The 27,533-nt window shown below is 37.7% G+C and overlaps 1 protein-coding gene across 10 annotated transcripts in view; it reads right to left on the bottom strand.

Annotated features, from left to right (window-relative positions):
- HEATR5A (HEAT repeat containing 5A) overlaps nt 1–27,533 on the bottom strand; it is a 119,552-nt gene that overhangs the window by 72,476 nt on the left and 19,543 nt on the right. For all 10 annotated transcript variants that reach the window (XM_065595418.1, XM_065595420.1, XM_065595423.1 and 7 more), the window contains 8 exons: nt 26,451–26,611; nt 21,327–21,582; nt 20,116–20,271; nt 15,428–15,678; nt 8,957–9,068; nt 7,865–8,017; nt 4,030–4,129; nt 2,373–2,482 (listed from right to left, as the gene is read on the bottom strand). In XM_065595418.1, coding sequence (XP_065451490.1) covers nt 2,373–2,482; nt 4,030–4,129; nt 7,865–8,017; nt 8,957–9,068; nt 15,428–15,678; nt 20,116–20,271; nt 21,327–21,582; nt 26,451–26,611 — 1,299 coding nt within the window. The remainder of the gene's footprint in view (nt 1–2,372; nt 2,483–4,029; nt 4,130–7,864; nt 8,018–8,956; nt 9,069–15,427; nt 15,679–20,115; nt 20,272–21,326; nt 21,583–26,450; nt 26,612–27,533) is intronic.

Here is a 27,533-nt window from a genome sequence, read left to right on the forward strand (position 1 = left end):
CTGGGGTGTGCCGTACTGGATGCCGCTTCCAGCAGCTTCCATTGGTCTGCAGCGGCGAACCGCGGCCAGTGGGAGCCGCGATTGGCCGGACCTGCGGACGGGACAGGTAAACAAACTGGCCAGGCCTGCCAGGGGCTTTCCCTACACAAGCGGCGACCCCAGTTTGAGAAACACTGCCATAAGCCTAATTCTTTAATAATTTTTTTCAAATCACCTTTCAAAGGGCTACCTTGCATTTTCTAGCCCCAACCACCTGTCCAGGTATTGTCTTTTAAACAATATTATACCAATGCAGAACAACTGAAAATTGAAAGAGAGGCGATAAGGTTAATCTATTTCTAAGTGTTCATCTTTGTCTCGTTAAGAAAAACCAGAACTGAATGAATGCCTCCCATTTCACAACTGGTTTAGACAGCACTACATAGGAAGCATAAAAAGGAGGACAAGAAGTGCCATTATGGGCTGCTTGACAAAAAGTATTGTTTTCAGACCATACAAAATATACAGAAATATAAAAAAACAAAAAGGAAACTATGAATTGCTACAAGTTTCATCCTTCGTGCTTGCCTGAACCACGAAACAAGCAACACAATGCAAAACTAAAGTAAAATATCACCCAGGACTTTCCAACATATAAAACTGGTTTATCCAGAAAACATTATACATTACACAATCACATTGTTTTCAGATCTATTTAATTTAAAAAAAAAAAACCTCTAACATTTCTATCAGGAAATATTAAACAAGCAGCATTGGAAATATTAAACAAACAGCATTTGCAGAGAGGTATTATAGATTTTTCTCTATCAGAAAGAAAAGTGTCTCTGTAGTTAGCTTCTCCGTAAAACATATTGTGCTTCATTAGATAAAAATATAGTTAACTGTATTAAAAACCAAAGGACTTTGAAAATAAACTACTCCATATCCTAACCTTTATATTCCCATATTATTGTGTTCCAAGTGGATGAACAGCTTCAGGACAACAACTGTCAGGAAGAATTACTTTTATATATTTCTTCTGCATGAGCTCAAGACATAATAGGTTTCAGGCTGTTTGCAGTGTCTTTAGCAATGTGACTATTGATTTGAATATGTCTTTTGATGCGTTGTGTTTGTTAGTTCTAGATCGCTGCAACATCAACGTGGGGTGGGCACTGCGCTTGCATCACTCTATTCAGACCTAAACATGCCAGATGCTATTACATTGCCTATTTTTCAGTTGCGTTAAATAATCCCCAAATATTACAAAGAAAAATCAAATTTTAATTCTATAAAGCTTTGCTCCTTCAGTAAAAATAATGAAAAGGAAAATAAGTAGCTCATCTTTTGTCTTTTTAACTCCATTCACAATTGTGTATTATACTATGTCTCCAGTATAATAACGAGATGATGATGATTTATCCTTCTAAAACTTTGGTTAGCTGGTACCGCTCGATGGAGCAGATGATATTAAGGTGAGAAATCCCTTCAGGATTTTGAGGTCACAGCAAAATGCAGCTGGCCGGGAGCTGAATGCTCTCCTCTGCCCTGGAGAAATGTCCCACTCTCCAGCTCTCAGTTGCCAAACACTCCAGCTCTACCTTCCAGGTCACTAAACGACTGTTACAATGAATGTGTGTACTTTCCACACTTAATTCTGTTGCAAACTAAGTTAATGGTAGCATTAAAAAAAAAAAAAAAAAAAAAAAAAAAAAAAAACCACAACAACCCTATACACAACAGAAATAATTCAAAGATAGAAGTTTCAACTGAATTTATTAAAATGAGCAGTCTAGTACTAAGCTATTCAAGCTATTATTGACCTTTATCAGGTTAAAATCCTGCTCATTATGACTTGCTATGGAAGAGTCAGTCTGTTTTAAGACTTTGCTATTACACATTTGAGGTAAAATTTAGCTCCAGCAATCTACAAGGCCCAGATTAATATATTTGTAATGTAATGGTCTAGTCAGAGTAATTCAAAGTAAATTAAACCTATTGTAATAGATGTGCAATTTGTTTATACTGCAATTATTCCTCCTGGATTTACTAATTTTACTTTTCAGTGATTCCTATCAGAGTGAGTAAACTCGAATGTTAAATTAAAATTATAAAGGTTGCTATCTTCAATTTTCTAGAAATTCAGGACAAAATTCTGGCTTTCTAATAGAAGGAAAGGGTGATCATAAACATTTAAGTGTGTTGCAAACAGGAAACTGAAAACAGAGTGGCTTCAATGCAATCCTGTGAAATGTGAACTTGGATGGTCATTTCAGAAAAAAAGATGAAAACAAATCTTGCTAGCTGTAAATTTGTTATTAAAGTGAAAACTCACAAATGAACCCTTAGTATTTTTCACTTAAAAGTGTATTTCTTGGTAAGAAAATACATACCTTCATAAGTCTTTGGGGGCAATAAAGCCAATAATTCATAAAGTCTGTGCCTGTAAGTCATTGATGGTGTTTTTAAAGCATTTCCATACATTTTATGTATTGAAGGGAGCCTTGAAAAAATACAGAAAACATATAACATATGTTAAAGAGAGATAAAGGGTTATGTAACAATTTTCCATTACAGATTTGCTTTAATTTGTACTGAAATTCATATTCACTACCCTTGAGGCTACATACAACATTAAAGATGCTGCCTAATTTGCAATGCCAGCATACCAACAAGCAGCTTACATTTCTATTAACTCATAAAACCCTGGTTTCCTATTCCCAAGCTGCATTTTCATGCACTATTATAGACATATATAAGCTCTTATATTGTATTGTACTTTACATGTCTTTCTTGCAGTTAACATTTTTGTAGTTTTGTCCCACCATGGTCTAGCTGACATCCAAAAGATATTAGACATTAATGTTTTAGAGTGACAGAATAGTTAAAATACTGAACAAAAAGGAGGGGAAAAGAACAACTTCGATGTTGAAAAATAGCATAAATACAAAAAGTGTCCGTTTATAAACCATTTCTGTCTCTAGATTAATTTTACACTGTGTATATATTTGTTTTACAAAATGGAACAGATGCACACATAAATACTATCCCGTTATGTGTATAACGAGCACACAAAAATGTTATCGAGGTATGTGCATAAACAGGAAAATGTCACTATTAGTGTTGTACTTGATTGGAAAAACTATAAAAAATAAGAACAGGAGTACTTGTGGCACCTTAGAGACTAACAAATTTGTTAGTCTCTAGTCTCTAAGGTGCCACAAGTACTCCTGTTCTTCTTTTTGCGGATACAGACTAACACGGCTGCTACTCTGAAACCTGAAATAAAAAATAAAAATACTGCAGACAAACATGGTGTCTGATAAAAATTAACAAAAAAAAAAGTTATTTCATGTTCTGTTTCTTAGCATGACATGCAACACACAAGACACAGGGCTTGTCTTTAGAGCCCCGTGCAGATACAAAATTTGTATCTGCATCCGCTCTGCAAAAATGATCTGTAGATATCTGCAAATTTGTAGGGCTCTACTTGTCCTCATTACAACAGTTATCTTGAGTAACTGGAGCTAGCCTAGCTTGAGTAAGACCATGAGTGACCACAGTGAGAAACACTCAAGCTACACACAGTGATTTGATTAGCATCTGAGTAATTGGATTAGCCACTGAAGAGTAATTGTAACTTGAGTTGCTGTATCCCCACTGCATTATTAGCTCCAGCATCAGCTGTATTGGAACTTCAACTTCTAACCCTATAGCCCTAACCCTCACCCACGATGGGCCAGCTAGCTTGATCTTAAAACACCAAATAACATGAGCTAGAAATTTGTGTGTGTGTACATGAGTCAATTTAGGTGCACAACTTGAATTATAGCTTGAGCTACCAGTGCAGTGAAGGCAAGCCCATAGTACTGTACCAGTTTATTTACATCACTGCTGTAGCTTTTGTACTCTGTAAGATACTACTTTAAAAGTCTATTGATCTGTCTAAACAATCCATTATATCAGGAAGATACCAGAGGAATATTCTATAGCACTTTCTAACAAAAAATTACAGCTTACTTTTATTTAAAAACTTAATGATGCATTTACCGTGTCAATAAATCAACAGCACATGGGATGGGAGGAAGTAGTCTCTGAATAACTTCATCAGTAAGAAGACCACCACAATAGGAAACAAAGGTTTTGATAGCTAAAAAAAAGAAATGGATAGTAACTTAGTAGAATTTATTTAACTGAAAATTACACCCAATTATCTCATGGCTCATTTCAAAATGACGCAAATAGAGAAAATACTTATAGCACTATTAATCTAGGATTTTAAAGACAAATAGGAAAAAAAATGATTAAAATGGAAACTGCACATTTTTAGCACCTCTAACAGTCAGGCCACTTATTTTGGCAGCATAAGCTGCATCTCCACTGGGGGTGGTGATAACTGGAAATCCTTTTCTAGAGTAGACAAGGCCTTTCTAACTGACCAAGTCACTTTCAAAAATTCTTTTTTACACCTCCATCAAGTTTGACTAGAGAGAGAAAAATGTCCAATATATTAGTATTTAAAATTCTAAAGTAAATAGCTTCTTCCCCAGTCAATGTGTATTACCAAAGATTCTCATTCACTATTTAGCTAAATCATTTTGCAATATTAATTTTTTTTATTAATTTTATTTGAAGCAAAGCACCTAATTAAGTAGGCTTACAAACAAATAATAATTTTGTTCTGGGAAAACATTTTTAAAGGACATGAATAAAATCCAATCAAGAACACACATCTCCCAGCCCATATCTGTATCTTATAGCTTCATCTTGCACAACATTTCCAAGATCTAACCTCTTCTCTATGCCCATACCACTAAAAATCTTGTCCAAATCTGATAATTTCATGTGTTGCCTTCTGTTATCTCCGCCTCTATGTCCTTGATGCCTGCAACCTTGTCCCCCTTCAAGTTCATTCAAAATGCAGCCACTAAGATAATCTTCCTGGCTTGCCATTTGGACTACATCAGCATTCCCTGTAAGTCCTTCCCTCCACTGCCTCCTTTTCCCACGGCATCAAACACAAACTTCTTGCTGTCACTTTCTCAACATAGTCCTAACTAGCGTTAAAGTAGTCTGAAATAAGGGGGCTTTCACCATCCCCACATCTGCCCATCCCCCTGTCTAGCAATTAATTCTGATCCTCCAGCTCCCCCATCAGTTTTCCTCTCTGCAGTCCCCCATCTGTTCTATCTCCACACCTGTTTTGCCCTCTCCAGACCCTATCTGTTCTGCTCCCCAGCCTCACCTTGGGGTTTTTCATCTCCCAGACTCACCTTTGGGAAGTGGGGAGGGTTGGGGTGGGGGTGGGAAAGAGAGCTCCACCTGCTTCTTGTTCCCACGAGGTGGGTAAAAGGGAAAAGCAAACAGATGGTATTAAAAATGTGCACCCCATAGCAATACAGGCTCACCTCTTAGAATTTTTATACCCTGGGCCTGCAGATTATTTTGACCTGCTGCACTTTTAAAGCACTGGTCCAAATCTACCGATTCAACTTATCACTCATTATTTATCATTCCTCGCCTTTGCTCTGCTGCCAATGATAGCCTCAATCACCCGACTTCTCCACTTCTCTGACAAGAACTTGCATTGTTTCTCCCATGACTTTCAAGTAGAAGAAACTCCCAGACAAAATCTGTATAGCCACCACCAAATTCTTCTTCAAAATGTCTCTCTTTAATAAGGCTGTCGATTAATCGCAGTTAATGCACATGATTAACTCAAAAAAATTAATTGCAATTAATCATAGTTTTAATCGCACTGTTAAACAATAGAATACCAACTGAAATGTATTAAATATTTTGGGTGTTTTTCTATATTTTCATATATATAGTATTGTGTTGTAATTTAAATCAAAGTGTATATTTTTTTATTACAAATATTTGCACTGTAAAAATGATAAAAGAAATAGTATTTCAATTCACCTCATACAAGTACTGTAGTGCAATCTCTTTTTTGTGAAAGTGCAGCTTACAAACGTAGATTTTTTTGTTACATAACTGCACTCAAAAAGGAAACAATGTAAAACTTCGGGGCAAGAAGTCCACTCAGTCCTACTTCTTGTTCAGCCAATTGCTCAGGCGAACAAGTTTGTTTACATTTAGAGGAGATAACGCTGTCCTCTTCTTATCTACAATGTCACCAGAAAGTGAGAACAGGCATTTGCATGGCACTTTTGTAGTCAGCATTGCAAGGTATTTACGTGCCAGATATGCGAAACATTTGTATGTCCCTTCATGCTTCGGCCACCATTCCAGAGGACATGCTTCCATGCTGATGACGCTCCTTAAAAAAATAATGCGTTAATTAAATTTGTGACTGAATTCCTTGGGGGAGAATTGTATGTCCCCTGCTTTGTTTTACCCACATTCTGTCATATATTTCATGTTATTGCAGTCTTGGATGATGACCCAGAACATGTTGTTCATTTTAAGAACACTTTCCCTGCAGATTTCACAAAACGCAAAGAAGGTACCAATATGAGATTTCCAAAGATAGCTACAGTACTTGACCCAAGGTTTAAGAATCTGAAGTGCCTTCCAAAATCTCAGAGGTCTGAGGTGTGGAGCAAGCTTTCAGAAGTCGTAAAAGAGCAACACTCCAATGCGGAAACTACAGAACTCAAACCACCAAAAAAGAAAATCAACCTTCTGCTGTTGGCATCTGACTCAGATAATGAAAAAGAACATGCATCGGTTCGCACTGCTTTGGATTGTTATCGAGCAGAACCCGTCATCAGCATGGACACACGTCCCCTAGAATGGTGGTTGAAGCATGAAGGGACATATGAATCTTTAGCACCTCTGGCACATAAATATCTTGCAATGCCGGCTACAACAGTGCCATGCGAACGCCTGTTCTCACTTTCAGGTGACATTGTAAACAAAAAGCGGGCAGCATTATCTCCTGTAAATGTAAACAAACTTGTTTGTCTGAGCGATTGGCTGAACAAGAAGTAGAACTGAGTGGACTTGCAGGCTCTAAAATTTTACATTGTTTTATTTTTGAATGCAGTTATTTTTTGTACATAAGTCTACATCTGTAAGTTCAACTTTCATGATAAAGAGATTGCACTACAGTACTTGTATTAGGTGAACTGAAAATACTATTTCTTTTGTTTTTTTACAGTGCAAATACTTGTAATCAAAAATAAATATAAAGTGAGCACTGTACACTTCGTATTCTGTGTTGTAATTGAAATCAATATATTTGAAAATGTAAAAAACATCCAAAAATATTTAAATAAATGGTATTCTATTATTAACAGTGCGATTACTTGCATGATTAATCACGATTATTTTAATCATGTGATTAATCATGATTAATTTTTTTAATTGCTTGACAGCCCTAATCTTTAATAATGTGTGTAGAAAACTGTAACCTGATAAAAGGTAGGCAGGTGGTGAGTTGTGAACCCTGCTACTCCCTGGCTAAGAAGTGCAACCGCCCCATTATATTTGTTACCCCATCCTCCCGACCCCAACCTAGCCCACGTTTATTTCATCCACCTATTATATCTTGTCTTGTAGAATATAAGCTATTTGGGGAAGAGACTATCATTTATCAGATATTTGTAAAGTACCTGGGATAACAGGGTCCAACCTAATTGAGGCCATTAGGCGTTATTGCAACATAAATACAAAATAATAAAAAGATTAGCAACAGTTATTAAATAGGTTGTTGTTTTGGAAATATAACACATAAGGATGAGAAAAAAAAAACCCACCACCACAAGTGTTACCGATATAATCGTACAGACATACACACACGCAAGCAGAATCTGTTATGGAGGTAATTAAAAACAAGCATAAATTCTGCATTGATGTTTTTCTTTGTCGTCTGAAGGACAAATAATCAAAGAAAGAGAATATGCTAAACTTTGCTTACCACAGAGAGCACCAGCACGGCCTTCTAATGTCACTTGCCATGTAAATGAATCTCCCCGACTCCTCTCTGTTTCTAGATCTTTAGGAGATAGTGGAAAGACACACTTCCATAGTAATAGCATTCTTGGGAGATAGTGCTGGACAACAGCAGGGCCTGTAAGTTTTAACAACAGTCAATTACAAATCTGAGAAACCATAAAGGTAAAATATCAGCTCACCTATGTTCAAAAAGGTCTGTACTGTTTCCTTCGCCCATCCTTGCATTATTCCTTAACCTACTGCCTCTGTCCCCCATTTTGTACAGAACATGCCCACTGCTACTGTTAAGGTTGTCTCCCCCAAATTCATTATAAACCTGTTATTTAGCTTTAGCCAAGTTTTGTCATATAGGGACTCAGCTGAGGAACAACATAAAAGAAAAAAAATTTAATTTGGTGGAGATGTTCAGAAATGCAAAATTTCTGGGCACCTCTTGGTATATAGAAATCTCTCTCTTATCAAAGGGAAATAGAGGATTGGTGGACAGAAGTAACAGGTTCAAATGCTGAAAGGAGAATAGGAACATGCAAAGAGACACAAAAAGACTTAGTGAGGGCTCGAATAATGATTTAAATATCAGGGTCAATACTCTGACAATATTAAGCATGATTAGAGTTCAATAACATTTCATGTGCCTGACAGATTCAGGGAGGATCTTGATATTCCCTCCATCTTGTATGCATCTTGATATCCTCCTCATCTTGTGCTGACACATATGATACCAATCAATTCTGAACATTTATAGCCATGACAAAAATTTACTGGACTAATCTTGCAAATTATCTTTAATATTTAAGTAGTATTGGTCCAATCCTGACATTGTTCTGAAGGCAGAGCTCCCACTGAGTTAATAGTAAGTGTTAAGGTAACAAACAATGCTTTTATGCATCTTTTTTTTAATCAGAGATTTAAATTTATGTTAATAATTTTTGAATTTTTTTACTAAGAAATATTACAGGCAAATGAAGGACCACAAGTATTAAAGCTAGTCATATGGATTTATCAAAACACATAATTTAATTTAGTCTTATATGTACTTTTAGAAACCTATTACCTAATGTCATTAGAGAAGCTACCAACAGCCATCCAGCCTGCGTTCGTTGTATTGAAATGCGACTATTTTGAGAAGCAGAACACAATAAATCCTCTGCTACTGTCATGATTACCTATTCAAAATTTGAAAAACAAAGAGCATCACTACCTTTGTAATTGTACACAGAAATCAAACACAACTTAAAGAAAAAATGCAAATGATTATTTCTAACAAAAAAATTGATTTTGCCCACAGTGATGTTATGTGCAAATTTCCCTACTTATTTCAATGGGAGCATATTCATGTCAACACATTAATAACAAAGCCTTATGAGAAACATAAGCCCCAAAACAAAGGCTACAGGACTGAACTATTCAGGGGACAGGTTGGCGTGGCGTGTAAGCAGATCAAGAGAAATTTTCAACCTGTCCCCCGGTACAGCAGGTTCACTAGGGCCCTGGTACAATGCCCTCCCTCCCACCCCCACTGTGTGCAAGGACAAAAACGAAGTACTGCCCTCATCCCACTTCTGTAGGAGTAGTACTACTCCCTATTCCCAGGGAGTCTCTTCCCCACATCTTGGGTTGAGATCATTACTGAATAAGGGACTGCAAATGAGAGGAACAGTCCTTTCAACCCTCCTCCTCCTGCCTCACAATTATACTCAATCACCAATGAAAAGAAATAAAAATCAACAGTGCCTAGCACAATGTGGTCCTGGTCCACGACTAGGGATCTTAGGTGCTACTGTAATACAAATAACAAATACATATAAAGCCATGGGACCAGTCTTCTCCTTGGTTGAGCTCAATTTGAGAGCTATAATTCCCTCCACCCCTCTATCAAGACATATTTCTAGCATTACTATTTAGCCCACTATATGCTGGGTATTCTCCAAAACCTAAAGAAAGGCAGTACCTTCTCTGAGGAACTCACACTCTAAGAACGGGCAAGTAGACAGAGGTCATGGAAAAGGGAATAACAACAGGCAATTTATATACAATGTATATACATATAAATTAGCTTAACTCACTACAGGCAGCATAACAAAAATAGGGTCTTTAAAAGGGAATTAAATGTGGTCATGACAGGGACTTTGCAGATGAGCTGAGAGAGGTCGTACCATGCAGAGGGGGGTTGCATTAAGAAGGCGCACAGAGGAAGTGTGAGATTCTGACAAACAGGTGGACAAGGCCTATCCCCATAACAGTTTCTTGTCACAGGAAGGGAGTCATTCTGACCCCAGCAGCAAGAGGTGAATGAAGACAGGACTTTGGTAGTGCTGAGTGTTAGTCCAGACAGAGAACAGTAGTACTGCTCTCATGGCTATCTCAGTCTTCACAGGAAGAGTTCAGTGGAGATAGATGCTGCTATTAAATAATTTTTTCAACACAATTTCTAGAAATACCTAACTCTAGTTCTATGTTCCTGAGTAGAGTGCCATTTTGCTGCTACACTCCAGCAGGATATCCAATCTCATGAGGTAGAAAAGACTGCTCAGTGGTTAGAGCACTAGCCTAGGACTTGAGAAATTTGAGTTCAGGTCCCTGCTCTGCCACATACTTTCCGTGGGACCCTGGGCATGTGACTTAGATTTTCTGTGCCTCAGCCCCCAAATATACAATGGGAAACACACCACTTCCTTATCTCACAGGAGTGTTGTTTAATTAAATACATGAAAGTCTGTGAGGTACAACCTATGGTAATGGGTGTGTGTGTGTGTCATGTAAGTACCTTAGACACATAAATAGGTAATTTGACACGTAGGAAGTAAAGTTCAGTAAACGGGAAGGATGGGAAAGGCAGGAGATTTTTTGAGATTTGCTGTAAGGTAAATGTTGTTATTTAAGTATATCACTTAATTTATTTATAGCTTAATATACATAATATTGTATATTTTTAAGCAACCAAATAGAACATATCTTTCCACAAGCCTTTTCAAATCATCGTGTCATTCATGCTTTCCATATATTGAATTGCATTTACTGTATTTCACATTATGTCAGAGGCTGTCAAGACAAGACTTCCAAGTACAGTTACAATTAATCAGCATCAAGGTAATCATCATAAAAGCTTTATAATGTACTACAGTTTTCCTTTAATTTGCACATTTAAAAAAAATCCATGATATAATGGAACGAAAACATTAATTTCTCAATTCCATAATACTAATCTAAAGCTATACATCAAGTAACATAATCTGAAAGAATGTACATTTAAAACAAAACAAAAGAACAACCTTCTAAAAATGACACTATAAAAAAAAAAAAAAAAAAAAACCTTTCACCCCTCACAAACCTCTACTGAAGTTATCAGATGAATGACAGGGGTCATACAACTGGCTTCATTTAATTGTGTCTTGATTTCTGACAGTATTTCCCTTCATACACCAATAGCTGAGACTTATTTTTGAAGTATTTTTACATGAAATATAAGCAATAGTTTGGAATGTTACATATATGCTAATATGCTACCTGTTTTGCTTCATCTGATCCTGCAATTTTAACTTCTCTCTCTCACAAGAGGAAAATACACTAATAGCTGCTATCCAGAATACTAAATATTTGATACTCCCTTTTCCCAACTGCTCTATTTAGACTGGTCTCTCTGAAATTTGGCAGCTTTCCTGAGACAGAATGGAAAACAGCTACTATAACTCTTCTATAACTGGTACAGAATTTTTTTTGTTCTGTTCTCCTCCCACCTCACCTAGGCCAGGCCATCTTACTTTATTTCTTAAAAGAAATCTTTGTTAAAGTGTTGTTTTCCAGATAAATTGCAGTCCCTCTTTTATTCTACTTGGGTATACAGTATTTTAAATGGCGCTCTTAACTATTAAGTTATTAAGCTATTCAGGCTATACTTAGTTTGTTCTCTCTTCTCCCCAACCTCAAGCGCTTTGAGTAATCAGCAAATGAAGTTTTTAACATCTAAGAATGTTCTCCTCCCCAGTCCCAAAAACAATCCCTCCATCACCTGGATTTAGGCTCCCAAGTGCCGAAGTCACCTTTGAAAATGGGACCTAGATTCCTAAGTCACTTAGGAACTTTTGAAAATGTAACCCATTAATACTGTATGCACTACAATACAGCTGTATAGTTAGTGGTCAGTAATACTTAAGAGATATCTAAGATTAATTTCAGGTGAAGAGGACTATTGCCAATGTAGACAGAACACATCACTGGACACCAGCAATACCAGGAGGGATGAGCTGGCGTGCGGATGAGAAGTGCAGTCAGGAAAGTAACAAATATTTTCCTCATGGATTGTATTTTCTAAAAGGACAACCAACCTAATTCTCAATTACTGAGGGACAATCTCCACCCATTGATATATTTTGCTTTCCACAACCAAATCTCTGTACAACTTTGCATCATGAGTAATGTACCCAAGTATTCAGATTCTAATACCTAAACTGTATTGTTAAATATATTCACCTAAATTTGGGTTATTTATGATTATGTACTCTATGTATCATATTACTTTTAAAAACAAACTTTGTATTTGTGGATAATCTAAGCACTATGCCCAGATGTACAGACACTTTTCTCAACCTATGTATTGTATAACTTTTTTAACATTAGCTTTAATAAAAATTTTAAATCTGTTATCAAAATGTACCCTTGACCTTACTGTAGTATAATATTAAGTAAAGCAACATCTCTGCATCTTTATAGGCATGCTCCCTCTCCCTGAGCTTCGAAACAGAGGGCTGAAGAGGGGGGAAAACGAGAAAAATTGCTCTCTCAGATGTGAAAAAGAGAAAGCTGACATTGGTGCTGTACCATATTTTTCTATCTGTAGTTCACTAAGAGGACAAAGCCTTTCTTACTGATGCAAAACAGTCTCCATCACAAGATCTTTATTGCCTCCGGGTTAGATCACTGCAATATGTTCTTCTTGGGTCTTCTCATGAAGGCCACTCAGAAACTTCAGCTAATAGAAAACAGTATATCCTACCTCCTTAGTGGAGTAGACTGGTGTGAACATGTTACAGGTATGTTGATATGAGAAATTAATTATAGTTTTGTGAAATTCTATCAAATGGCCTGAACAGATGTAACTGGTGTTGGAATTAGTTAAGGGTTTTAACCATCTTATATAATTTCTACCTTGGACTAGTGGAAGTTTTGGCAGAATGGATATATGGATAAATAAAATTTTATTTTGTACAGTGGTTAGTCACCTAAAGGCATAGCAAGGTGTTAACTCAATTTAGTCTGTGGTAAGTGAATGTCCATCCAGGAAAATTATAAAACAGTGAGCAAGGCAACAGATCTGTGGATGTACTTCCAATTAGTTTTATAAAAGAAGATCATTTTCTTTGGCAAAACCTAATGAGCTTCAGTTGTATTGTGGACTAACACAGCCTTTTCTTACTCAACAATGCAGTTGTGATGTTCATGGGAAAGGGGCAAGTAATGGTAGCCTGCCAATTTAAGATACTTGCAAGTCAGGCCAGGGTTACAGAAGCTTTAATCTTCAGAGAAAGTTTCACTGGCTTCAAACAGAACTGACTGATTTACAATTCTGAAAACATAACTGGTCTCAAGAAGTTTACTCTCAAATTACAGTCTCCCTCCTCTTTCCAATTTCTCTAAGTCAAAGCTCTTTAGAATCAACCTTCATTCCCAGAAGCAATAGTGATATGTGTGGGGAGACCTCAATCTTAATGCAAAAATATTCATACAATTATTATAACTTACATTAGTATTAGGTTGTTAAAAAGTTGTTTGCATCATTATTGAATGAATATCTATAAATACAAGAATGTTATAGCCAGGATGCTTGAAAATCTAACAATATCTGTTAATTTAGTTACTTATATTCAGGCTGGTTAAAGAAATTCGAGGTGATGTCTGTTTCTGTCTCCCACGGGTAAGCAAACATCCAGAAGATAGCCCCTCCTTAGCCATAAAACCATATTTATTAGCTCTAAGAGTGTTATTCAAACTCAGGATAGCTGCATTTTAAACTTTACCTTGCTTTAACTTTTATACTATTTTCCTTTGTATTATATATTGGTTATTGAAATGTGTGCTTTGTACAAAATATTTAATAGTAGTCTAATTGCTGTAACAAATTGTAACTGTAAGTAGCTTAGGTCAAGAAACAGACCTTAAGAGTGTCTTATCTAAACCATGACACCAACTAAAATAAAAAAACCTGACTAGTGTAAAGTCATTTGGTTTTTTTCATCCTCACAGAAAAACGTCTAAGTAAACCCATACAAGGAATTCTAGAAGTATTCTTGCTTAAATGAATTTTATAATCTCTAAAAACTTCATTCAGAAAAGCCTTGAGGAAAAACATTGTAGTTGGAAATATTTTATTTTTTTGTTTATTTCCTAAATGTTCAAGTGCCAAACACTTGAAATGCATACTTGCAAATTTGATTGCTAAATGAAAAGCTCTTAATATCATTGCTATTTAAATGGTAAAATGTGTTATGCACTAACCCAAAATTTAAATGACCTTGCTAAACTGACTGCTAATGAAAGAAGCCATTTGAGTATAGAGTATTTATATTAATGGGAATTTAATTAATTAATTACTGGCAGTGCTCAAGCAGCTCACTCACCCAACTCAGGAAGATGAAGAATCATCTCTAGAAAAACTGTAAGAAAGAATCAACAATTTCTTTTACAGCTATTTAAGCTAAAGACTTTTTATAAAGTTATTTAATTTTAAAAGACTGGTTTGAGAACAAAAAACTTTATATAAAAGGAATGTTTGTAAATTTTGAAAATAGAATTTCATTTCCTGTTGAACTCTAATACAACTGATGGAATATCTCAGAAAATGAGTTGAATAAAAAGAGAAAAGTTAAACACTAACTTTTAAGTTAAGTTATCTGATGCTTTCCCAAACAAAGGAAGTTAGAAATCTTGCATATTCATTAAACAGACTGCATACCTCAGGAGCTGAAGGCGTCACCTAAGCAAATCCCAGATGCATGGAGCCAACAAGTGACTGCAACCAAGTTTCAGGCTTGTTTAGACTCAAAGAGGTGTGTTTTCTTATAATTTAATGGAAATAGGAAGGAGAAGAGTATAAAAAAAGGGGAGTACCCCTCACATACACACACTGCTAACCTGCTTAAACAGCAACTTACCCTGTCCATCTCTACTCTGTAATTAGCAAAAGTTAACAGACTGAATATTTACTATTGTTACAATGCCATGGATCTTCTTTGAAAAATCTGCGATTCAGAAATGTTACACTACCTGATCAGTGATTTAAATGACTAAATTTATAGAGTAAAAAAAATAGCATTATTATGTGTGTTCTTAGGGATCCTTTTCTTCCTAATAAAAGAAACTACTACATCAATATTTTGAGAAAAAAAAATATTAGTGTTCTAATCATGAGATTTAAAAAAAAAAAAAAAAATCAGCGTTGTAATATCACAACTAAATAAGAAATACATTTGAGACATTTCAGGAAGGAGCACAACAGAACTTCTTACAAGTAAATTAGTAGGATCATTACCTTCCCTTTTCCATGTGGAATTCCTAATGGGCAGTGTTTTACTGCTCCCAACAAAGCAGCAACAGCAAAACTATATCCAGTCACTGCTTCAGGGGAGGACTTAAGGGCACTAAGCCGCTCGATGCAGCGATCCAAAAGTGGAGACACATAGGATGGCAATGCTACAGCAATGCAGCGTAGACACCAAGCTGCTGCTAGTCGAACTGAAATACTGGGATGAAGAATAACTGAAATTACTGCATCCAGAACCCCTGAAAGAAAAAATAAATACACTTAAGACATGGACAAAGCAGTCTGGCTGATGAGCAAGGTAACTGTCTAAAGGCATGTATGTGTATTCACTGAGGGATAGTGAAGGTCACTTTTCAAGCATTTGCTAATCTTTAAACAATGAGAAGCGCAAATAAGAGAGATTTCACATTAAATGTCGTCAATCTAAAATATTTTATTACTTTAAAAAAGTTAACCCAGCTGAGGAGCAGTTGGATGAAACTGAATTCTGGAAAGATTGAAGTGGTGCTGTTGGAGAGAGGAAAAAACTTTCAAAAAACCTTGACCCCTTTGTAACACCACCCTTGTGTCATTAAGACAACCTGCAGCCATGGTGTATATCTAGACTGTACACTGCTTATGGATACCATAACAGCCAAAGCTGCAAAAGATGGCCCATTTCCATCTACAGACAGCAAGAATATTACACCGCCTTTTATAAGATTCAGACTTGGCTGCAGTGATCCAAGCACTTGTGACCTTCAAGAATGATCATATGAAGCAGCTGACTTCAAAAGCTATAGCTACAATTGTTTCAAAACATAGTCCTTCTGTTCAACAACTAAAACCACAACAATCCAGCTGTCTGTTCTCTTCCCTGGCTCTCTGTAAAGGACTGGATTAAACACAATGTTTAAATCCTCTTTGAGACTTTCCCCAGGTACCAGACAGACTGCTTCACCTTGCTTCATCCTGAACTTCCATGACAGCTACATTCCATGGAACTATCAACCCAAAAAGTGTTTGAGAAAGAGAAAGAATTTGCTGAGCAATTGGCTCCAAAATTTGGAACACATTCCCAAGAGAGGAGAAGGACTCCCAACCTCAGCTTTGAGAGTTAAAAGCAAAAACTCACTTTTGATTTAGCTTTTCCACATAACACCACAAAAAAATAAAGTATAAGAAAATAAAAACCACCAGAGACCAGTTGCTCCTGCTGCCTGGAAGGGGAGGGGGGCGCGGAGGGAAGTGAGAAAGGAGGGAAAGGGGAGAAAGAGAAACATGCCTTATGTATACACTTTAAATGTGTACCTTGAGCGACAGTAATGGGCACTACATAAGAACCTAGACAGATAAACCTACCTAGATTATATTTTCTTGAATACAAACAAATTCAGTGAAAACATAGATAAGTGCTTCACTACACTAGATCATAATTGCATATACTTCAATTAATTCAATGCCTATTCCTTACTGAGAAATAAAGTTGATTGAAACATGAAACGTTATTCCTCCTTAGTGTGGTTTCTGTTTAACACATCCCCTCCACGTCATACTGGTCTATAGCGACAATGATATAAAATCCTGATAGCTTCTTTATGGCCTATCTAGTCCAGTGTTACATTTACAAATACACAATTACTTCTTTGGACAAAAGCACTAAATATACTATGCTTCTGTAGGTGTAATTTTTCTAGGAGCACTGAGATAACACTAAATTATCAACCCAGACTGCAATATCAAACTCAACATTTATTATCAATGTCATCCTATTTGTACCATTGTTCTAATACATTAAGTAGGGTTACCATACATCCGGTTTTTCCCGGACATGTCCGGCTTTTCGGCAATCAAACCCCCGACGGGGGTTTGATTGCCGAAAAGCCGAACATGTCCGGGAAAAATACCGGCCGGGCACTTCCTCTCCCGCGGCTGCTCTGCTCCTCCCCTGACTCAGACTTCGGCTCTGTTTAAGAGCCAAGCTGCCCGAGCCAGCGCTACCGGCTTCGGGCAGCCCCCGTGCCTCCGGACCCCAAGCCGCTGGCCGGGCACTTCCCTTCCCAGGCTCCAGCTGCTCTGCTCCGGCGGCTGGGGTCCGGAGACACGGGGGCTGCCCGAAGCCGGTAGCGCTGGCTCGGGCAGCTTGGCTCTTAAACAGAGTCGAAGTCTGAGTCAGGGGAGGAGCAGAGCAGCTGGAGCCGGGGAGGAGAAGTGCCCGGCCGGCGGCTGGGGTCCAGAGGCAAGGGGGCTGCCGAAGCCAGAGCGCTCAGGCAGCTTGGCTCTTAAACAGAGCCAAAGAGAGTCAGGGGAGGACCACAACAGCTGGAGCCTGGGAGGGGAAATGCCCGGCCAGGGGCGCAGGGTCCGGAGGCAAGGGGGCTGCCGAAGCCTGAGCACTACCGGCTTCATGATTTGCCGGGCAGCCTCCAGACCCTGCGCCCCCGGCCGGGCACTTCGCCTCCCGGGTTCCAGCTGCTCTGATCCTCCCCTGACTCTGCGGCTCTATTTAAGAGCCAAGCTGCCCGAGCCAGCGCTACCGGCTTCGGGCAGCCCCCGTGCCTCTGGACCCCAAGCCGCCGGCCGGGCACTTCCCCTCCCAGGCTCCAGCTGCTCTTCTCCGGCGGCTCGGGGTCCGGAGGCAAGGGGGCTGCCCGAAGCCGGTAGCGCTGGCTCGGGCAGCTTGGCTCTTAAACAGAGTCGAAGTCTGAGTCAGGGGAGGAGCAGAGCAGCTGGAGCCGGGGAGGCAAAGTGCCTGGCCGGGGGCGCAGGGTCCGGAGGCATAGGGGCTGCCCGAAGCCCGAGTGCTCCCGGCTTTGCCGGGCAGCCTCCAGACCCTGCACCCCCGGCTGGGCGCTTCCCGTCCCGGGCTCCAGCTGTGCTGGGGAAGCGCCGGCCAGGGGCGCAGGGTCTGGGGGCTGCCCGGCAAACCGTGAAGCCAGTAGCGCTTGGGCAGCCCTTTTCGCGTGGCTGGGAGGGAGGAGGGGGCGTTAGGGCGGGAACTTTGGGGAATGGGCGGAGTTAGGCGGGGAAGGGGCGGAGTTTGGGCGGGGCCGGGGGTGGGAAAGGAGCAGGGCCAGGGCCCCGTGGAGTGTCCTCTTTTTTTATTTTTTAAATATGGTAACCCTACATTAAGCAAACATGAAATGTCTACAAAGTACCATGGTAAGTAATTACAGGCCTCACCCAGCAAGTAAATCCATGCAGGCAGACCAGGTGTCTCTGCATGAACAACAATGCATGGATGAGGCCTATAATGGATGGATACCAATACAGCTCTGCATAGATACCAATGTCCACCTGCATAGATCAACTGCATGATTGGAGGTAAAGTATATAACAACAGATTTGGAGTAATGATTTTTAAAATCAATAAAGCAAAATAGGACAGACCACTCACTGCACTAAAATGAAAACATAAGAGAATAATTCAAAATTTCTATTTAACTTTGGTCAAATATATTTACTGAGCACATTGCACAATGTGTGTGTGACACTGAACTAAAAAGACAACTCTTACCCTAAGTAGTATATATTTTCAATCTGATACTCAAAGTACAGATAAAAAGGACATTGTTTAACAGTACAGGCAGGAGGTGGTGCAGAGATGTTTGGGTGATAGTCTTTGAAAGGCTTCATACAAGCAGCACATTTTAGGATAAAAATAACCAACTTTTCAAATTTTTTCTTATCTGATGCATGAAGAGAGAGGGAGTTTAAGCAAAGAGGAGGAAAATGGAAAAGGTTACAAAAGGGACTGGTCAGGAGGGAGGGTCACAAACAACACAGGAGGAAGTGTGGATGAGCTTGAACTTCACAGAGAAAAAGTCTCTTCAGCAAGGATCTGAAGAACATAATTGCAATCAGAGCAGGCTCACAGCTAGATGGTATTAGTAGCAGTGTTCTGAACAGATTGAATGGGTCAAGATGATAAGCTGGCACAGCAGAAAGGAGGTTGCAGTGGTCAATGGGAGAGAGAACCAAAGGCTTCAGAAGGAGAAACTGATAGATTTTAGAGATCACGTGTATGAAGCACCAAGAATTTTCAAGAGCCTGAATGCAACAAAAGTTACACATTTAAAAAAGGAGTGCATTTCTGATAGAGAATCACAGAATCATAGAAATGTAGGGCTGGAAGAGAGGTCCTCAAGTCCAGCCCCCTGAGCTGATGCAGGACCAAATAAACCTAGACTATCATTGACAGGGAGTTGTCCAACCTGTTCTTAAAACCACCAGTGATGGGGAGTCAATAACCTCCCTTGGAAGCATGTTCCAGACCTTAACTACTCTTAGTTAGAAATATCTAACCTAAATCTCCCTTGCTCCAGATTAAGCCCATTACTTCTTGTCCTATCTTCAGTGGAGATGGAGAACAATTGATCACTGTTCTCTCTATAACAACCCTTAATGTATTTGAAGACATATCAGGTCCCCTCTCAGGGTCTTCTTTTCTCAAGACTAAACATGTCCACTTTTTTCAACCTTTCCTATAGGTCAGGTTTTCCAAACCATCTATCATTTTTGTTGCTCTCTACTAGACTCTCTCCAATTTGTTTATATATTTCCTATGTGTTATATCTTCTCTGTGTTCCTATCTTTCCATACGTTAATCTGAATATTCTGCAAAAATAAGAACACACTGCTGCAATTAAATTTGCAAAAAAATCTCAAGGAACCTATTTTGCAGACAAATCCATTACCTGTACTGGAATCTTGTAGCAACGGTGCAGCAGTCGTGCCTAAACCATGTATGAGACTTCCAAGTTCGTGTAATGCACACACAAAAACATGTTGGCTTGCTGTTACGTCTGTTGTACCAATCCGAGTTTCCAAGTTACCATCACTCATTACAACATCTGGTAACACATTAAAAACTGTGAAATCATTGCACATTAAAATAAAATAATAATAAAATACAAAGAGACAGAATAAAGGAATGCAATGATATGGTAGCTACATTAGAAATATTCTTCTATCATTAATTGTCTCACATAAGATTTAGGATTTTCAATGGGACTTAGTTGAGACTTTCCATACCTCAATCAAGTTGCCACAGAAAAGGACATTATGTAGTTCAAGGGTAAGTAGTGGGTGGGTGGGAAGAGTAGAAAACAAACATAAAAGAAAAAACACCACATTGTCAATTTAGCAGGTGACAATGAATGGTAGCAACCAAGAACCATTCTATTTTCAGCTAAACTCATGGGATTGGAACAGGCCATATTTTGACATGGGATGGGTGCCAGGTTTGATTACCATCACTATATGGCACTCTAAAAAAAAGTAAGATGTGCAAGACAGCTAAGCTAAGAGCACATACACAGCAAAATTTAGAGTTAGTCAACTAAATTTTATTTTAGGACACTACAAATTTAACCAGCAGTAAGATATAGGACTATACACCAGTTGAGAATTGGCACAGCAAAGGCATGCACTAGTCCCTCACCATCCCCCCAATGCTGTTGAAGTAGTTGGCATAGGAGCCAGGCACAGACGTTATGCCATCTAAAATCTCCCTTACGCCCAGGGAATTTGCAGATGGCTAGTTGGGCCAGGCTCTGTCATTTTGCACCACCTGAGTAGTATGAAATAGCTAGAGCAGGGAAAGAGAATCTGGCCCCATTTGTATCAATTACAAGTTTAAATGTATTTGATATATTCTGTTATCTGTGTTTTACTGTTAAAAATCATTCTATGTGACAAATGTAAGAAGCTTTTTTATTTTATATTAATAACGAAAAAACAAAACAAACAAACAAAAACCGTTTCTCTACATTATTATGGTAATATACCAGAAGTAGAAGTTCTATTACTGCAGAATCTTTAGGATTAGAGTAGGCAAACAATCATTTTAGCACTGGTTTAAAAATCCAACCTCCCCCACAAACAGATAATCTTGTTATTCCCATACCCACAACTTTCTTCAGCTTCCAGATGGCTTGACAAATCTCTTTGGCAGCTGCAATTTGAGCTTTTTCTCCAAGAAGACCTCCTACTGTAGCTCGAAGGATAAATGAAATACAACGGCGACAGCAGATAGCATCCATCTGAGTCTGAATAGCTTTAGGGTGAGACTGAGACACTAAATCTAAAATATGGGAAAGTAAGGCAGAGAAATTCCTTTCAAGCCACTGTCCTCCTAATGTGGAGACAAATACCACATATGCCTGAAAAAGATTTGAAGAAAGTAATATTTAGAATAAAGTCATCTGGAAAATTGCCATTTACATTTACAGATCCATGTAAATGCTTAATATCACCCCGCACTATGTCAAAAACAGGGATACCACATTCTCTACAGAAACCATATTTAATCTCCTTTATAGGACAATTTTGTGTATGTTCTCAGTTTTAATTTAGTTGGAAGTTCTTTTGCCTTTCTGATGTAGGTTATTTTATCTGTCAATTTAGGCAATAGTGTTTAAAAATTACTTTCAATTAACACTGTACCAGCAGCACTGAGTCTGGTCTAACTGCAAGTTAATTCAAGATGCTTGTCTATTTTATTTCATTTCAGTGTGTGAGAAGTGCCAGTTTACCCTGAACAGGCACTTGTTATGTAAAACATTGTGTTTGACCTCCCTGAACAACAGCTTCCAGCTATTTAACATTCTGCACATGGAGCCCACATTTAATGTATGAATGCATTTTAAGAACCACAGTGTTACAAAATTATAACCCATATCCCCAAGAGAATTTTGTTTCTGCTGGCCTAGATTTAGGGAATATTTGCAACCACCAGGCACAGCACTTCATTTTAATGAATTTTAGTTTTTTGTCTTGCAACAGAGGACCCATACAAAGGCTACAGATGTCACAAACAACCAAAAGAAAGAATGCAGAGCCACTTTAGAAATCTAATCACCACAAGATTATTTATCTTGCTGCATAATATAGTTCTTTACAAATGCTTAACAAGTGTATGTTTATATGCACATATTTGCCATCACCATGAAAAGCGAGCACATAAAAATGTGAGTATATATGAATGAAATTCAACAAGAGTTTGCAATTAACAGAGTTCACTATAAAAATAACAATAACCCATGCATATTTTGCCTCATGTCTGATTATAACAACTTCCTTTCTATGCTGTAATTTGTTAAGTACTATCGTTTGTCAGTATGCAGGTTTCCCATCATTTTACCTGAGGATGCAGAGAAGGAAAACCCTAACTAAAAAGAGTATATTAGTTTGTACTTCTATATTGCTTTTCTTCCTCCGCACTTGGCAGATATTAATTAAGCTTCACAACACACCATTGTATTATCTCCATTTTACAGATGGGAAAAATGAGGAATAGGGCAGCTAAATGAACTTGTCCAAGGTCTCACAGTAAAACAATGGCAGATGAAATCAATTTCATCAGTATGTTTGCAAAAACAAACACCAACTACAGAAACATGGGTAGCCAGAATAAATTAAGATAAAGGGAGCAATTAACTTTCTGTATTATTATAACAACTGGACTATTTGAGGAAAGATGGGGCAAATGGGATGAATTGAAAACAATTTCTATATTTACTGTAGCAACCTACTTCCACTTATATTTGCTATATTTCCTTTCCTTTTGAATGTAAAAAAATGCACAGAGTCAACAATTTTATTTTCAGAAATTGTGAGTATGTATATCAATAATACCGCTAGGATTAGAACACATCTCCCTATTCCTAATCCCACATACTAACCACTAAACCATAGACCTTTTAATTCTAAATATGAGATCATTTATCATCACGATTTTAAATTGTTTCAATATCTACTGTACAGCAGTTATTGTAAGTATGGGCATCTATTCTTAAAGTTTTTTTTGGTAATGGGGATTAAACAGAATCATTCAGATGTGCATGTTCAAGAGAATTTGTTTGAATGCTTAGGATGTGGAACTTATATGAGTTATAACCCTCTACGTAACCACAAAACACACATGTTTTCTTAAATCTATGTTGGATGTGAAATCTCAATTGTTAAAGTTCTTTTTACATTTAAAAAGAGCTATTTAAAATCTTCAGGGTTACATTTTTAAACAAAGGACACAAAGATCCATATGTAAAACATGCTCACACAAGTGTCTACATTCTGTTTGCACATAAAAATACAAGTCTGGGCTTGCAAAAATTTGCACACAAACTTCTTGGTATAATTTTGGGCACAAATTTACAGGGTTATTTAATGCTACTGAAATATGTCTCTTGAAATTTGGGTGTCAGGAAAAAAAATACTACCTGTGTTTAATAAACATCTGCACCATGCATTTATAACATCAGTTCTCAACTTCAAGCTCTTTCAGGCAGGAACTGTCTTATTTTATGTTTGTACAGCACTAAGTATTACGGGGCCCTGATCCCAGTTTGATACTAATGTTATTGTAGTACAAATACTAAAGACTAGGGACTTTGTACTGAATATACTTAATGTCTAGGACTTTGGCCACACAACTCAATTTGTAGTAAGTGCTGCACAGCCAATCAAAAATATATTCCTTGAGGCATTCAAAGGCACTTTGTTTAGTAAAACAAAACAGTCACATTTAAATGTAAAGACGAACTTTCCTCAATTTTAGAAAGGCAAGGCAAATATTGTAAATGGCTTCAATACATATGCCAGATGTCTAAAAAACATGAAAGTCAAACGAAACAACTTAAAAAGTTTTTCACGGGTATTAGTATAGATTAAGTTAGAGATGGGGATAGACTTTAAGGGAAGGATAAAAAACAATAGTGTAGTGGGAATGCCACAACTTAAGGAAAGTTTTCACTGTACTGTGGCAAAAATAGAATATATATTTTATGACAACAAGAACAGCAAAACAGATATGGGAACTGTAGGATTGGCAGTGTGGTAATAAGATGACTGACAATTTCCTAAATTATTGTTGACAAATATATAAACACACATTGCAGCACTGTCAGACAATAACTTTAACAGCCCTCAAAATTCATTTCAAGGTATTCCAACCTCTCCTCAATCTGTAAATTATATTTGATGAACTCAACTCACTGAACAAACATATTGTGTTGAATTTGTAAGGAGGTCTGTATTTATCAAGAACATTTACTAGGCAAGTCAAAGTACAGTTTACTGTGTGTACACAAAAAACTGCTATGTGCTCTAAAAATACTAAATATTCTTGAATACAAAATATTTTCCAGTATTTTAAGAGTTATCTCTGAAGTGCTCCGATTTTCAATAGTTTATAATCTATACTTTTATTATTACACATTGTAAAATGCAAGTATTCTACAAATTTGTAATTTATGAGCACTGTTTTATACAGAATTACTTAGGTTTTATCTTCACAAAGATATTGTACAGCTTTAACTATACTAGTCTGTGAGTAGACCAGACCTTAGTCTTGATTCACTACTTTCACATTTTAAAAAAGTGTGCTAGACTTTAAATTTAAAAGCTTTTTCAAGACGTTTCAGTGCAACAAGCTAATCTTGTCATTATCTGAAAAAATTACTTTTAACATGGTGCGCCTTATGCTCTGGCCCCTGAATCTTCTATTTACCATCAGAAGCACCATCCCTCTTGCTGATGTCTCTGTAAATCATACCGGAGCCATGTAACAAAAACAGTAAATAGGGATCAACTTCTCCCTGAATTCTACTCCCCTCCCCCCTTATTTCTCACGAGTTTAAGGGTTATCAAGGATCCCGTAATTTCCAAGGATCTCCTCTTAACTGATATGGTCCAAGGGTGATGTGTGAGATGTGTGTGCAGGTATTAAATCCACAACCGAACTCCACAACCTGGCCATCAAAATACAACAACGTATAGCTTATTAACCCCTTTCTATGACCTTCAGGCAGGAGATTTGACAGAGGAAGTACAGCTGCCAATGTTTTGAACTGTATCCCCCATAGTGGAGGTGACACAAGATTAAAAAGGTCCTGACTTTGAGTTGATGGGAGTAGAAAATGGACTCATCTATCCAAGGCCCTCCCTTCAGAAGGGTAGGAGGCTTGGAAAGCGTGTAGTCTTTCGGATTCCTCAGGACATTCTTAGCAGCAGTTAATGGGAATAACTGATTGAATATTGACTGAAAAATGAAAACAGTAACAGGGAAAGCAACAGGTGACTAACCTTGACATTTCTGACAAAGCTCTACCTATCTTTCCCAGGCACGCATCACTAAAGTGCTAAGATCAGGTAATTATGACCACACTGTTCATAACAGGCAAATGACTGCACCAGGAAGAAAGCGCCAATAACCTCTTATTGAAGGGAATGGGAGTATTGCTTGATTAAGGACCACTAAATATAGTTGTGTGAAAATAATTCTGTTTAGGATACACAAGAAATAGAATAGAATCCAGCTCGCGTCCTCTGAGCAGCGCTAGGTCTGCAGGGCTAGAAGTAGTAGAAAAGTAAAATCTTATTTTTGTTACTATAGCAAACAGCAATGACGCTGTATACCTACAACGATCAGATGTAATGAATAAGATGCTGCCTTTCTTACAATCACTTTTCAGAGCAGAACCACTTTTTCAACTTGAGTATGAGCCAAATTAATAGAGAAAGCAAGAGAACATTTTGAATGTTCTCCAAAACTAGCACTATGAGAATGCATATTTCACTATACATCAGGAGACAGATTCCAATTTAAAATTCTTTAAAATAATAAAAAAAAGCCACAAGAACATAAAATAATGTATTCCTCAAATTTTAAATGTAAAAATTATACTTGGAGGAAAGGACTCCAGAACACTCAGTAAGTTATATTAGTTGTAGCTTCAACACACACAAATTTACTCCTAACAATTTCCAAAAAATAGTAAATAGAAAGTTATATTTGGAATTCAACTAAAATACAGAGATCCCTTAGGAGATGAGTCATCAACATTCATGTAATTTTTGTTGTGTACTATTAATTTCAGTATAATTCAAGATATGGATCATACTATGGTACACTAAAATCTTATTTCATACTTATTGTCACAAACAGTAAATAAGTACACAACAAAACTAACAGCTTTTTAAAAATATGCACAGCAATATTAGAAAAAATAAAATATAATATAATGCAAACCTGAGTAACTCCAACTCTAATATCTCTGCTGACTGAACTGATTCCTTTCAGTATATCACCACTGGCTCGGAGAAATCCAGAACTCCCACGCAGAAAGCCTGTTGCTAGTAGTTCCATGGCTTCATCCAGAGAAATTTTGCGAACATTTTGCCGGGCGGATGCTAAGCATAAATGTGTAAAAAAAATAAAAATAAAAAACCTCTGTAAAGGGAAGTTTCACCTTCTTTGCATCTTTAAAAAAATAGTGATGAATACCAATTAATCTTTCCCAAATACATTAGTAAATCCAAATATTGAAAGCAAAATTTCATAACAGAACCAGAATCAAAGCTCTGTGGATTCAGAGTCCTTTTGATGAATATGATCTAGAAATACATGGAAGTACTGCCATCCTAAATCCAGAACTGCTTCAAGACAAACATTTTGCTGCTCAAGTTTTCTGAAAATAGCACAGTAGAAGCCACTTGTTCTTAAATATTAATCAAATCAAGATGTTAACATTTTAGTGCATCAGGGTCTGCAAACAACAAAATCACCTTACCTTAAATTTGTCACTACAGATCACTACTGATGGTGGGAATTATTAAATACCTTCATATTCTGGGTCTGATTTTTATTAAAGATACACTTTGAGGCATACATGCAAAACACAAGTCAGATAGGACTTCAAAGAGCAGGGCCTTAGGAAGCATACGTCTGAATCACTGTTTCCTTTGCTCTGCTGACGCACCTAGCCCACTGGTGCTCACCACCATGTGGCAACATATATCAAAGCAACAAGGTTAATAATCCAGGCGTTGGCTGATCTGGGGTTGAATGGGGTGGGTTTCTATGAAGGCTTACAGTACATATGGGGGGGATTGGTCCTGCTTTGAGCAGGGGGGTTGGACTAGATGACCTCCTGAGGTCCCTTCCAATCCTGATATTTTATGATTATAGGCGGTTCCACGCTGCAAGAGCGGCCATTTAACATCTCTCCTACAACTTTTCTTTCATTAGAATTCTCATATTCATTCAAAAGAAAAATTTAACGCTAAAAGTGAAACAGCAGGCCTCCTGAGAGAGAGAGAGAGAGAGAGAGAG

This window comes from Chrysemys picta, chromosome 4 (assembly GCF_011386835.1).
Source record: "Chrysemys picta bellii isolate R12L10 chromosome 4, ASM1138683v2, whole genome shotgun sequence".
NCBI lineage: Eukaryota > Metazoa > Chordata > Testudines > Emydidae > Chrysemys > Chrysemys picta.